Source organism: Chanodichthys erythropterus, chromosome 7 (genome assembly GCF_024489055.1).
Source record: "Chanodichthys erythropterus isolate Z2021 chromosome 7, ASM2448905v1, whole genome shotgun sequence".
NCBI classification, from domain to species: Eukaryota; Metazoa; Chordata; class Actinopteri; order Cypriniformes; family Xenocyprididae; genus Chanodichthys; species Chanodichthys erythropterus.
This window is the reverse complement of record NC_090227.1, coordinates 42818577-42834267: the sequence shown is the minus strand read 5'-3', so window position 1 is coordinate 42834267 and position 15691 is coordinate 42818577. Positions and strand designations below refer to the sequence as shown.

At 34.3% G+C, this 15691-nt stretch overlaps 1 protein-coding gene across 4 annotated transcripts in view; it reads right to left on the bottom strand.

Moving 5' to 3' along the window:
- The window catches only part of LOC137023483 (transcription initiation factor TFIID subunit 4), a 113886-nt gene that overhangs the window by 77765 nt on the left and 20430 nt on the right, over positions 1–15691 (bottom strand). For all 4 annotated transcript variants that reach the window (XR_010895544.1, XM_067390652.1, XM_067390653.1 and 1 more), the window contains 6 exons: positions 14942–15064; positions 14636–14725; positions 12563–12712; positions 9373–9448; positions 8461–8575; positions 2129–2298 (listed from right to left, as the gene is read on the bottom strand). Coding sequence is in view for 3 of the 4 variants with exons in the window: in XM_067390652.1 (XP_067246753.1) it covers positions 2129–2298; positions 8461–8575; positions 9373–9448; positions 12563–12712; positions 14636–14725; positions 14942–15064 (724 nt within the window). In the remaining variant the exon portion in view is untranslated. The remainder of the gene's footprint in view (positions 1–2128; positions 2299–8460; positions 8576–9372; positions 9449–12562; positions 12713–14635; positions 14726–14941; positions 15065–15691) is intronic.

Below are 15691 nucleotides of genomic sequence, written 5' to 3'. Positions count from 1 at the left end.
ATGTTATGCACGTTACTTGTAATGCGTTACATTACTCCTTACATCAAAAAGTAATCTGATTACATAATGCATGTTACTTGTAATATATTACTCGTAACATCAAAAAAGTAATCTTATTACGTAATGATGTTACTTGTAATGCATTACTCTAAACTTAAAAAAGTAATCTAATTATGTAATGCACGTTACTTGTAATGCATTACTTTACTCCTTACATCAAAAAGTAATCTGATTACATAATGCATGTTACTTGTAATATATTACTCGTAACATCAAAAAAGTAATCTTATTACGTAATGATGTTACTTGTAATGCATTACTCTAAACTTAAAAAAGTAATCTAATTATGTAATGCACGTTACTTGTAATGCATTACTTTACTCCTTACATCAAAAAGTAATCTGATTACATAATGCATGTTACTTGTAATATATTACTCGTAACATCAAAAAAGTAATCTTATTACGTAATGATGTTACTTGTAATGCATTACTCTAAACTTAAAAAAGTAATCTAATTATGTAATGCACGTTACTTGTAATGCATTACTTTACTCCTTACATCAAAAAGTAATCTGATTATGTAATGTTTGTTTCTTGAAATGTGTTTCTTTACTCCTTACATCAAAACGTTATCTGATTACACTATGCACATTACTTGTAATATGTTACTTTACTCTTAACATCAAAAAAGCAATCTGATTATGTTATGCACGTTACTTGTAATGCATTACTCATAACATCAAAAAAGTAATCTAATTACGTAATGCATGTTACTTGTAATGCATTACTTTACTCCTCACATCAAAATGTAATCTGATTACATAATGCATGTTTCTTGTAATGCATTACTTTGCTCCTTACATCAAGAAAGCAATCTGATTACGTAATGCACATTACTTGTAATGCATTACTTTACCCCTTACATCAAAAAGTAATGTGATTATGTTATACATGTTACTTATAATGCTTTACCCCAACACTTCTTATTTCAGATGAGATTGAAAACACCTGATCGCTAGGTTTTTCTATGGTAGAAATGTGGCCATCTTGAACAATCAGAATTATCAGCTATAATTAAACATACTCCAGTGGACTGGAGAGAGCATGAGCATTTTCTACATAATCTGAGTTGGGTTTCTACAGTTTTACCTTGACATGTTGTAGAGATCTCTGATGGAATCACGTCCTCGTGTTTGGATATCAAAGACGCGAAGTTCAATTTGAATGAAGTTCAATTCCATTTTATATAATTTTATTGATATTAAATTATTTATTCATGTTAAATACAACCAATATTGCTGTGTTATTACTGTATTATGTTTAATAAAGTATCTCTTCAGTTAAAACCATAAACGCATACTGTACACTCAAGTGGAGATCTGAAAATCTCTTGTGTGTAAAAAAAATAATTTCAAATCTTGTTTTTCATGCCCTAAGCGCAATAAAAACACATCCTGACTGATGTCATCATAATTCATGCATGAAAGGGTTAAAAAAGAAAATCTTACTGACTCCAAACTTTTGAATGGTAGTGTATAGTCTAGAATTTGTTTTGTTGTATAAATGTTGGTGGTCATATGTTGAGGAATGTTCCAGGTTAAATAAACATGTTGACAGATATCCGGATACGATGCAAATCTAGGCGGACAAACATTCAGCTTTCATTACAAGTGGTTCTTGCAATGTGCTTATTTACACAAAAACGGAAGGATGAGTTGAAATTTTTCTGTGGTAATCGACAGAATGACTTGTGTGGACCATTTTTCCATGTTATAACAATGTGAAAACGGTTTAAGATCCAGTTGAAAAGATGCGAAACCACAAATGTAAAAAAGTGTTCAACTGGGGACAACAATAAAAATGGTCAACACAATTCTGATACAGCGAGAGTTTGGTGGAACAATAAGGACACTCTCCTGGTGGCCCAAAGCGACCGTGGACTGGCCTACATTTACAAGAACAGAGAACGTTTAAAAGCTCCAGGCTCTCCAGAATAACTCCATATCATCACAGAACAATGAGACGGGTTTATGTGTCCTTGTGAGAGCTTTTTATACTCTTCTAAACATATATTTAGCACTAAAAACATCTATTAACTGTAAGGTTCAGGTGTGGAGATACTCTACCTGTTTCCAGTATCCGCCGGTGTAACAGACCTGTGGGCAGGAAGGCCTCGTCTTTACAGGAGCGGATCTGCGTCCCCACCAGATCAGAGTTGGTTGCTAGAATACGAGCGCTCTCTTCGTTGAGGTTCACGCCGGCCATAGACGCCACATCGTTGATGTCATCATCATCTCTGAAATAACAGACAAAATCAAAAAATCAAAATCTGATCTCACAGCGCATTATGATTTAATAGACTATAATCAACACATATAAATGCATATTTAAAGCACATGATATTTGACAATCAGCCACTGATGTTTACATGCACAGATAACCTAATTTAACTACCTTAAAAAGTGTTTTTGTATGTATTACTGTGGAAGTTGTTCATGCAGGATGAAATTAACCAGGAGTGGAGAGAAACATCAAAGTAATGGTCAGTTACAGCAACTATAATATTCACTTTCACTCATACATTCTTATGCTTTTTAACCTGATGATATTGAATAAACAATTGTTATATTTTTTAAATTTTAAATTTGTAGATATCAACATGAAAAAAATAAATAAAAATAAATCTAAATATTTTTTCCACTATCTGTGTGCATCTCACATATTCTGAACAGAATGGGAATGTGGATGTGAGTAAATAAAAATTAAATAAAGAAGTATTAAATAAATATTCATGGATATGTTTTTTGTCAGCTTCCCACATTTGCATCACATGAATTATGAACAGAATTAGAATGAGCATGAATAAATAAATAAATAAATACATTTTTGGATGGATGGATGGATGGATGGATGGATGGATGGATGGATGGATGGATGGATGGATGGATGGATGGATGGATGGATGGATGGATGGATGGATGGATGGATGGATGGATGGATGGATGGATGGATGGATGGATGGATGGATGGATGGATGGATGGATGGATGGATGGATGGATGGATGGATGGATGGATGGATGGATGGATGGATGGATGGATGGATGGATGGATGGATGGATGGATGGATGGATGGATATTCGGATGGATGCAAATTTGGATGATGGATGGACGGACGGACGGATGGATATTCGGATGGGTGGATGGATATTCGGATGGATATAAATTCAGATGGATGGATGGATGGACGGATATAAATTCGGATGGATGGATGGATGGACGGATATAAATTCGGATGGATGGATGGATGGATGGACTAATGAAAGGATGAACGAAAGGATGGATAGATGGAAATTTGGATGGATGGATGAATGGATGGATTGATTGATATTCGGATGGATGAATGGACGGACGGATGGATGGATGGAAATTTGGATGGATGGATGAATGGATGGATTGATTGATATTCGGATGGATGAATGGACGGACGGATGGATGGATGGAAATTTGGATGGTGGATGAATGGATGAAAGGATGAATATTCAGATGGATGGATGGATGGATGGATGGATGAAAGGAAGGATGAAAGGATGGATGAAAGGTTGGATGAATATTTAGATGGATGGATGGATGGATGGATGGATGGATGGACAAACGGACAGAAAGGTGGATATTCGGATGGATGCATGGATGGATATTCGGATGGATGGATTATAGATGGATATTCGGATGGATGGATGGATGGATATTTGGATGGATGGATGGAAGGATGGCTGGATGGATTGATATTCGGATGGATGGATGATGGACGGAAGGATGGATGGATGGATGGATATTTGAATGGATGGATGGATGGATGGATGGATGGATGGATGGATGGATGGATGGATGGATGGATGGATGGACAAACGGACGGAAGGATGGATATTTGGATGGATGGATGGATGGATAGATAGATAGACTATCCGTGTGCATCACATGTATTCTGAACTGAACAGGAATGTGCACGTGAAATGAATAAATAAATGATATATAATATATATGATTTATATATTATATATGTGCATCATATATAATCTGTACAGAATGTGAATGAGTTCATCTGACTGAAGAAGAGAAGCTCAGTGTGTTACTGGTGTGTTCGACCTTCCAACTATAATCTAGAAATCTTCTCATTGTGATGACTTTAGTTAACAAAACACAAGAGTTCAAGCAGCGCTTCTCATGTAAACATACACGCTGCATGTCAACGTCATCCTTGACGTCTTTAAAATCACTAAAACTGAAATAGTTCAATAGAAATATATCAAAATGACTAAAACTAAAATGAAAAGTAAAAACATAAAATCAAAAGCTAACTCTAACCATGAATAAACACTATAACACTGAACTGACACTGATCCATGGGAATGTTAAAGTCATTAGTCAAGCGTGACGCATTCCATCAGTGTGACGGGCAGCTTCTTCACCCAATCATTACTCTCCCTTTCTCCCGTTGCCTTGGTAACAGTGTCCTAATTACGGCACATTAGCAGGGGAGCAGCGCGGAGTTTCCTGCGCCCGGGGCGCTGCTGAAAACTTCATCGTTATGGTCACAGAGGTCAAAGTTCACTCAGCTCCACTCTGATTTACGTCCGCGTCTGTACCTCTGTTTCTGACACTGACCCCCTGGCATCTTGTGCCCGCGTCCACGCCACCCCCGGTGCCCGTGTGTGTGCGTGCGGCCCCGTCGCGCCCCCTGCCTCTCGCCGGCTGGGCAGGGTGTATATGAGTCCTGACACCACGGCAGGAGCTGACAGAGGCGGTTAGCACTGCGCAGAGTTAGCACGTTAGCCTAGCTGCCGCCACACGCCAGAGAGATGAATGAGAGGAGTTCAGTAGAGCTCATGACTGTTATTATCTTTCTTCTGACATAAATCATCTGTCCCATAAAAACTTACTATAGTTCCCACCAAACGTGTGTTCAGTGTCAAGTATTTTGCCCATTTATTTACTTGATAAAGATTCTTTTCCAAAGAATTATTAAAGCCTTTAACCAAACCAATCAGCTCATTAAAATGCTCATTTGATGCAAAAATTGAAATGCATTGACTGAACAATCATCCCATGATGTAATGAATGACATAATCAAAAAACAAATCAAAACCTAAAACTGCTTAATAATTCATTACTATTATTAATTTATTAACATAAAAAAACATATAAAAGCATATATATGAAAGCAATATATTTTAACTTTATCCCAAAACATTCAAATTTATACAGTGTTGTTATTGTTGACTCCAACTAAAACTATTAATAATTTGTTTTCGTTAGATGAAATTAAAATGTATATATATATATATATATATATATATATATATATATATATATATATATATATATATATATATATATATATATATATATATATATATATATATATATATATAGTTTTTGTTTTTAGAGTTTCAGTTTTTATTTTTATTTTTTTTAAATGTTTATTAATTTTTATTAGTTTTATTACATTTTTATTAGTTTTTTTTTTAAATATTAAAGTGTTACTAAAATGTATATGGCACTTTGTATTTATATTTAGGTTTAATTTATTTTTTAGGTTTGTTTAGTTATTTCAGGCATTCAAATTTGTGTTTGTTTATATTTTTTATCTTCAATATATATAATATATACATCATATTTTTATATTTAAAATTAAACTAAAATTAAAACTGAAAGTATAAAAACAAAAACAAAAAAAAAATATATATATATATTTTAATTATATAATATTTTTAAAAAAACGATTGTTTATATTTTTATCTTTAATATATATATATATATATATATATATATATATATATATATATATATATATATATAATATATAGATAATATTTTAATATTTAACATTAATCTAAAATTAAAACTGAAAGTATATATATATATATATATATATATATATATATATATATATATATATATATATATATATATATATAAAGTATATAATATGATTTAATATTATATATATATATATATATATATATATATATATATATATATATATATATATATAATATATATATTTTAATATTTAAAAAAATATTGTTTATATTTTCTATCTTCTATATATATATATATATATATATATATATATATATATATATAATATTTTAATATTTAAAAAAACTAATAAAAATGCACTTAAGAGCACTTAAAATTAAATTAAAATTAAAACTGAAAGTATAAAAACAAAAACAAAAAAGCTAATTTAAAATATTAATAAATACTATAATAGTATATAAATAATACTTTGATTCACAAAATGAGTATTTTTATGAATTAGGAATCTTTGCTGTAGTAACTAAACTAAACTAAACTCTAAAAAATGTTGGGTTGTTTCAACCCATGTTTGGGTCAAATATGGACAAACCAAATCGTTTGTTTACATTTTAAATGAATTTTTTAAACCCAACGGTTGGGTTTGTCCATATTTGACCCAAACATGGGTTGAAACAACCCAGCATTTTAAACCCAACGGTTGGGTTTGTCCATATTTGACCCAAACATGGGTTGAAACAACCCAGCATTTTTTAGAGTGTAAACTAAACTAAACTAAAAGTCCTGGTGTTACCCGGCGGGTGGTTGTGTCTGATCAGGGTCCGAGAGCCAATCAAAAACTTCCTGGACATGAAACACGCCATCGGGTAGAGGGTCGTCAGTAACAAGCAAACCTGACAGCTTAATTAGCTACACTGCTAAAGATTTATTGGTTTATCAATCAGCGCCTGCGGCTGACGCCTGAAGAGAGAGAGAGAGAGAGAGAGAGAGAGAGCCATAACTGTGAACTCTGTGACCTGCTGTGACACACAAAGACACAACACTATAGCTCTGTCACAAACCCTAGCGAGCTGTTCACAGTCTACATAGGGAGCATCTTGAAATGAAACACCCTACATAGGCAGCAGCTCATTCTAGTGCTGCTCACCAGCTGATTCCAGTCAAGTTTGACCAGAGCTTGAGCACAGTATCTGTCCCTCATAAACACAGACACTGTACAATTTACCATGGTAATTATAGTTTGGGACAAATACTATAGCAATAATGAATGAATACCAAGTCACCAAAGTTAAAATACTTTAAAAATACTCGTTTTGAAATGTAAACTAGACACTGAATCTATTTCACATTAAGCTCTGTCATGTGTATGGTTTCGCTGACTTCATTTATGTTCATTTAAAAATAAAAATATTTGAAATACTTGCTTTTCAAGTATTTAATCTTTAAGAGTATTTAATTTAGAAGAAAAAGTATTTAAAAATAATTGCGTGAATAATCATCCCATGCTAATTAAACTACTTAACAATCAATCATATATGAAAACAAGAATATTTAGCAATAAATTTAAAAATAAATATATTAACATAAATATAATATATAAATATTTATATATAGTATAAATATATTAAATATGTTTCAAGTATATAAAACAGTGTTACAATTGTAGACTAAATTTTTAATAAATTAAATTAAATAAAAAAACTGAAATAATATAAAAATATAAGCTGAAAAATTAAACAAAAACCCTAAACAAAAAATTTAATTGTTGCAAATAAAAAACAATAAAACTAAAATAAAAAATTAATTAAAACTAATATATATATATATATATTTATTTATTTATTTATTTATTAAGTATAAATATTAAACTATATATTAAAATAATAATAAAAAGTTTTTTTGGCAAATTAAATAAAAAAATTAAATAATATATATAAATATAAGATGAAAAATTAAACAAAAATGAAAAGTTTAACTGTTGCAAATAAATAATTTTAAGTATTAAAAGTACTAAAACTAAAATAAAATATAAATTCAAATATTATAATATTAAATATAACTATTAAATTATATATTAAAATATATTTTTTAAATATTTCTTTTGGTAAATTAAATTATATTTCAAAAACTGAAATAATATATAAATATGAGATGAAAAAAAATTAAACAAAAAAATTAAACGAAAATTGTAATTGTTGCAAATACATAAGTTAAAGTATTAAAATTACTAGAAATAAAATTACTAGAAATTAATTAAAGCTATATATATATATATATATATATATATATATATATATATATATAACATTAAAATATACAGTTACTATATTTTTATGTTGATTTTAAAGTATTTTAGCTTGTTTTTAACACACATTAAAAGGAAAAAGCAGCATCCGGTAAAGCGGACACTAAAGCCATGAGCTATTTCACATTAAGCTCTCTCATGTGTTCAGTCTCGCTGACGTACAGAGCGACAGTTTTGAGCAAACAAGAGAGAAAAGAAAGCATAAGGAGAAGGAATGGGAGGATGAGAGGCAGCGGTCGGCCCTCGCTGAGAGTGTCGCCCGCAGTCATCAGGAGCAGCTTGGTGAAACGCTGCCCCCGTGTGCCAGCGGCCGGCGTTACAGCACATCTCCGTACCTGAACGAGCCTCCCCCCGGGTCATTCAGCTTGTTTTTCTGGTTTCCTGAGAGCTGTATGGAGACGCCCGCAGGGCTTTTGCCCGTCTGGAAAGCTACAGGCTTCCCTAAAGTACCTGGGAAAAGACAAGACAACATTATCATGAACCTACACACCTATTTTCAACAAACCTGATTCTGCCTGGAGCTCAACCAGCTCAGATGTGCACGTCACATTTCACACCAAGACATTGTATTTTGCATAAAGCTAATGAAGCCTATATTAGAAGCATTAAGATTTCTATTATTTTCTTCACATTACACACATTTGATAGATATTTCTACCTGACTTAATGCATAAAAAATAGCTTTGTTGGTATAAATCATTGCATTTAGTGTGATTCAGTGTGACTTGAATAAAATCAGTTGATCTAGATTTCCATTTTTAGGTTCAGTGCATGACCCGGGCATGTTCTTGACAGGTTTCATGAGATTCTCCCGAAAAGAGACAGAAAAACAGGCAGCGCTGCCATTTTTACTGATTCTCTGCTTTTGTCTTCATGCATCTCGCTCTTCTTTCTATATTTTTCTCTGTCTGTCTCTCAGAGTTCCCCTATACACTCCTCAACGTGTCGACACACACACACACACACACACACAGCGACTGCCAGGGTGCATTTGAACGTGATTTTAAGAGGCATGTTCTTGGCCCACAGCTACATGAGACGGTATTTTTAGAAACTATCCCCTGAAAATCCACTTTCAGGGCAAAAATATAACACACATCAGACTATGATGGGCAGGAAAAGAAAGACAGATCCAATCTGCATGCACACACCTGTACAGAAGTGTGTGTGCGAGATCAGATGGTTCATACAGAGCTGATGAACGCATAAAGAAATGAGAATCATCGGTGTTGTGTTGTGCGTCTCACCTGTCGCTCGCACCGTCTGCGTGATGACCACGGGCATCCGTATCTGACCTCCAGGACCCGCTGCCCTCTTGATACCCTACAAACATACAAAGATTTACACCATTTCACCTTCATATCTTACAGTCTGTCAGTTTTGTGTCTGGAACTTAAAGGATTAGTTCAGAGTTAATATTGATTTCGCATGATGCATGATTACGTCATGCGTGGCACATCTCAGAGCAGTTCAAGACGAGCATTTGTGGTTAAAAAATACATCATTTTTATTTATTTTTTTAGAAAATAACTGATGGTTTCTCTAGATTAGACTCTTAATCCTCGTCTGGGATCATGTAGAGCTCTTTGAAGCTGCACTGAAACTGACATTTGGACCTTCAACCTGTTGAACCCCAGTGAAGTCCACTATATGGAGAACAATTTTCCTCAAAAACCTTCATTTCTTTCCAACTGAAGAAAGAAAGACATCTTGTATGACATGAGGGTGAGTAAATTATCAGGAAATTGTAATTCTGAAGTGAACTAATCCTTTAAGACATGAATCAACAGATTTATATTTGATATGCAATTTCTAAGGCCATGATTAAAACGTTGCACGCGATCTACCACAGGCTTCTGTCGTCTGATTGATAGTAATACATTTTTTAGCAAGTAAAAGTCTTTTAGTGTAATTGTACAAACATCCTCCTTCAGCTTGTGCTTCACATGTCTTTCTGCTGTGAAATCTGCACTGTTTTTTATAAAGAAAACATAAGAATAGCTTTTATATTGTTAGTAATATTTCAAGATAAACACTTACTGGACTGAAGCAGATCAGGTTTATTTGATTATCCAGACATTTTTACTTTTAGAAAAATCTTGAGACTCAAATATGATCATCAGGTTTATTTCTTCATCATCATTGTATTGCATTGCATTATATGTTTTAAAACTATACAGAGCTTTGATCATAAATCTAAGCAGTTAAATATCATCTTACTAAGACATATTATTGGCAGATATTGATATTTAAATGCATTTTAATGTAAGTATCTGCAATACTGTTATAAAGATCTCAATGATTTACATTACAAGCATCAGAATTTCATCACTTTTTGTCCATATTAATATCAATTTTGAGCTGTTTTTTCCTCCATATTATCAATATATCATATTATATGAGCCATTAAAGCTCTGATGTATCAAATATGATACTCAACAAAAAACAAATACATGATTTGTTTTTAATATTTTGTCTTCAATTTCAAACTGTTCAATTTTTGACTTTTATCTTTTGTAAATTTGTAAATTGCATTATAAAAAAAATAAGAACATGTATTAATAAAATAGAGACTTCTCTTATTCACAGAATTGTGTTTTCATGGAGATAAATGTGTGCATTAATGAAACGCACATCTGGGTGTGGTATGAAATACACAGGCTGATATTTTCCGAGCACAATAGAGAGAGAAAGAGGAAGAAAACAAGGTAGTGACAAAGTGAGGAGAGGGGCAGAACACAGGAACAGCACTAATAGAGACGCTTCCGTCCCCCGTGAGTCCCTCAGTGCCGCCCTGAGCAAATCCCATCCATCCAGTCCACTTTCCCTCCGCCTGCATATTTCTCTGACTTGTTTTCTTGTGCCCGGACACTGTCGCTACATTACAGCTCAGAGCCTACAAACCTCGGGGAGATCTCCTTGTGAAGACACGGAAAACCTCAGACACAAACTGAGGCTCCGCAGCAAGAGACAAACTCACCGTCGATATTCAACACCATGAGTGTTTCACATTTATTTAGGGTTGGGTGATATAGCTGAAAAATATATTTCAATGTTTTTCAGCCTTTTGAAGATATTTAATATGCACTATCGTGGGATTGCATGATTTTTTTGAAAGAAAATTAAAGAAATGAATACTTTTATTCATGCATTATATTGATCAAAAGTGACAGTAAAGACATTTATAATGTCACAACACATTTCTATTTAAAATGTTCAGAGCTTCAAAGGGATTTGATGAAGGAAAATAAATATAATATGGGGGAAAAACTTATATGTCAATGCTTTTGTGTTCTCTTGCAAATGTTTTGCATTCTTTGTGCTATAATTTTTCATCACATCTCATTTTTTTCTATCACCATGTCCTCGGTACAAACAAATGCTGTTCTTTTAAACTTTTTAATTCATCAAAGAATCCTGAAAAATAAAATATGTGATGGTTTCCACAAAAATCTGAAGCAGCACAACTGTTTTCAACATTGATAATAATCATAAATGTTTCTTGAGCAGCAAATCTGCATATAAGAATGATTTCTGAAAGATCATGTGACACTGAAGACTGGAGTAATGATGCTGAAAATTCAGCTTTGATCACAAAAATAAATTACATCTTACTATATATTCACATAGAAAATATTTATTTTAAAATGCAAAAAATATCAAATTTTTTACTGTATTTTTGATCAAATTAACGCAGAAAAGACTTCTTTCAAAATCAATTACAATCTTAAGGACACCAAATTTTTAACAGTAGTGCATATCTGTATATTTTTGCATTGGTTTTGGTTAAAAGGGAATTTTTTCTTATTTGTTCAATAGGAAAAAACTATTTCTAAACTAAATGAACACAAAGAAGTCATTTTGCACCATTATACAATATGATAAAAAGCAATATTTACCATTTATAAATCTTTTTTATCTCTTTGCAAGCCTCAGCAAGCTTCTGAATGAATAATAATGATATGCAAATATAGGTAGTCCCATGTTAATGAGGTCATGGCACAGATGATGATGTCCAACTGAGAATATTTGAGAAGAGTGACTGAAGTGAGAGTTTTGAGTTTCAAACATTACAGTCTCATAGTACATCAAACTCTTTTATTCAAAAGAGCACAATCCCTGAAAGCACATGTAAATTGCATAGATTTGATGTGCGTTTTCATCTGGAAGAAGATGTGTTTTTAGGGCGTTTGCAATTTATCTTAAAAACATATCCTGTCAAATGTCTTTAAGAATCTGCTTTTTTTAAATAAGTGCATCAGATATTTGTTGTTTTGCAGAATGATTTCTTTTTAACAGATGTACATGCTGTCTGGGATCCTTATTTCCATGCTGTGATCTAACACAAGATACTAGTTATTGTTTCTGCTGAATTGTACGAATGAAAAAGAGAACCATATTTGAGACCAGAAGAGAGAGTGAGTGATAAGAACATACTTGCGGCAGTACAGCGGTGCTGTTGGGCTGGTGCGGACGCACACTGACACCCGTCTGGACCGGCGTCACGCTGGTTTTGTTGGGCTGTAGAGGTTGAGTGAGAGACTGCTGGCTGTTCAGGAGAGACAGACGCAGCGCAGGGAGACTTTTCTGCAAACATAAACAAAGTCCCAAAGTAAAATATGAAGGCCATGCTTTTTTATTGCTTTTGTGCATGAAGGCACCTCATGAAACAGATTTCAGACAGACTTCTGAGGCAGCATAAGAGTTTAATGATCTACAGCAATACAGCTTTGGTGAGAACTAAACATATTTTTAATGACTACAGTAGTAATTTCAAGCTAGAAATGACATCAAAAGTGGAAAATGTTGGTCAAAAATGTACATTTACTCACAAACTGACCAGCAAACACAACTTTCGGATGCCATCTTTATTTTTCAGAATGGAAAGCACAGGATAATGGGATATCAAAGGCAGTGAAGGATACATCTATGCTGCCTTGAAAAATCAATCAGATGAAGGTATCTCATTAGACAGGAATTGAAGCTAACATTGGATTCGGACGTGCCTTGAAATGTGTCCTCCAAAGGCAGCATTTTACAGTTTTCGGACGCAGCCGATATATTCCGTTTGGAATGTACCGTAGGTTGGAAATGATACGTTAAATACCTCCCTCTAGTGGGCTCCTCCCTCTAATGATGCATTTGTTTTTCCAAGGGTATCGGTTAATTTCTTGATTGCCGTTTTGACATAGTCATATTTGGTCATTCTCTTTAATGCATTTGCCCTGATTTGACCCGTTTTCCTGTGAAATGTATCTATTTTTATATTACTTATTTGTTTTACAGAGTTAAAGGATTAGTTCACTTTTAAATAAAAATTTCCTAATTATTTACGCACCCCCATGTCATCCAAGATGTTCATGTCTTTCTTTCTTCAGTCGAAAAGAAATTAAGGTTTTTGAGGAAAACATTCCAGGATTTTTCTCCATATAGTGGACTTCAATGGAGCCCAAACGGTTGAAGGTCAAAATTACAGTTTCAGTGCAGCTTCAAAGAGCTCTACATGATCCCAGATGAGGAATAAGAGTCTTATCTAGAGAAACCATCACTCATTTTCTGAAAAAAAATTAAATTATATACATTTTAACCATAAATGCTCATTTTGAACTAGCTCTCTTCTTCTTCTTCTCTATTAGAATTCCTAATAGAAGTGTATTACTGCCCTCCACAGGTCAAAGTTTGAACTAATTGTTATATACTTGCAATAGCATATTGTAGCATATTGAGGCTGCAATGAAACTGTAATTTTGACCTTCAACTGTTTGGTGCCCATTGAAGTCCACAATAAGGAGAAATATCCTGGAATGTTTTCATCAAAAACCTTCATTTCTTTTCGACTGAAGAAAGAAAGACAAGAACATCTTGGATGACATGGGGGTGAGTAAATTATCAGGAAATTTTAATATGAAAGTGAACTAATCCTTTAAAAATTGTCCATATTAACATTGATTGACACAGCAATACAATTCTATCACATTATTATGACAGTTAAAGTTTTGGCCGTGTTTTGGTGCTGGAAATCGCCCATCTAATCTGGCAACACAGTTCTAGTAATGTGTCACTCTAGCAACCATTTTACATGAACCTCGTTCACATTTACTTCAGTCTGATTTTTAAATTCATAGATTCCGAAGGTCCGGATTACCTTATTTTATTTCTTTCTGTGGAATAATGTGCACTGATGAATCACTCACACTAACAAAAACATCTTATATGTGAAATTCCAGTTCCATTTTGGAATGTTTACAAAGTTGTGCGTGTGAACTGTCATTTTCCTCAGTCCGACAAAAATCATTAACCTCAGTAATCAAAGACATCTCGCTGAGGTCCCAGACCCCTGTGAGGACACCGCAGGCCGCCGATGTCTATTTCTGGAGGATTTTGACGTAAGCCAGCTAACATCACATGACAGCGCGCCCGCATTAGCGTGCCAGCTCGGACCGGGCAGGATGTGACACGCCCGCCGGCTACTGACCGCGAGGAACGCGAGCCGTGTGCGTGCTAACGTACCTTCAGGAAAGGGACCAGGTAAGGCTGCGGAGACGACTTCAGCTCGGACTGTAGCCGGCTGGTGAACTCCTCCGGATCGATCTTTGCATCCTGAGAGGAGCGACAGCAGATGTTCAGCTGGATTTGAGTGTGTACAGGGAAAAACACATGCAAACTACAGGAAGAGGAGATGATTAGTGCAGGATGAAAACAAATGAGTCAAAATTCATTTCCAAAGCAGAGATTATATTGGGGATGCAAAACAAGGCCCTTCTCAAACATTTCAAGGAAAAGCTGATGTTTCTGGAGCAGAACCGGCACACGTACCAGTAAATCCTGCACCAGCGCCTTCACGTTTCGAGACGTCTCTGGGGAAGGGGAATTATGGGACGCCAGCTTGATCAGCGTCGCCAAAAAGTTCTTGCACTTCTTCACGTTCTCCTGCATCTCCTGATGAGCGAGTGAGACAGTTTTTTAGTTTTAAAGACACGTGGAATGGTGCGTTTTCAATTAGACGTGCCTCATAATGACACATCACAGGCCGAGCCGAACAGTGTGTCTGGATTTGGACGGTAAACAGTTTATCCGGTTCTGACTCACACAGACGCACTCTGTTGTGCTTTTGTTGCCATAATCAGTGATCAGCCCTCACGGGTAAATAAAGTATTTTAATGAAATCCTCTAAATTCCATTTAAATGCTACAAAACCGTCAATCATTTGAGGTTAGAGAATGTGTCAATCAAAAGTCTTTTTTAAGGCTGGTGGCGTGTTACGCTTGATCATCTTCCTGATGACTACGCTGAACTGAAATAATACATGAATGGGTGGATCTCATTAAAACATTTCTAGGTCACATCTCACCACAAATTCAAAAGAAAATGAAGCTTATTTTCAGAAGTGACACTGACTTCATTATCGTAAAGGATCCGGTGTTGTGCTGAATTTCGACCCCGCTGCCAAATTATTACCCCCCTCGTTGAAGTCGCTACCTGATTGCCTAATCTTAACCCCGCCCCTAATCCTAACCCCTCCCCCACACCTGCTCCTAAACCTAACCTAGGGGGGTAATAATCTGG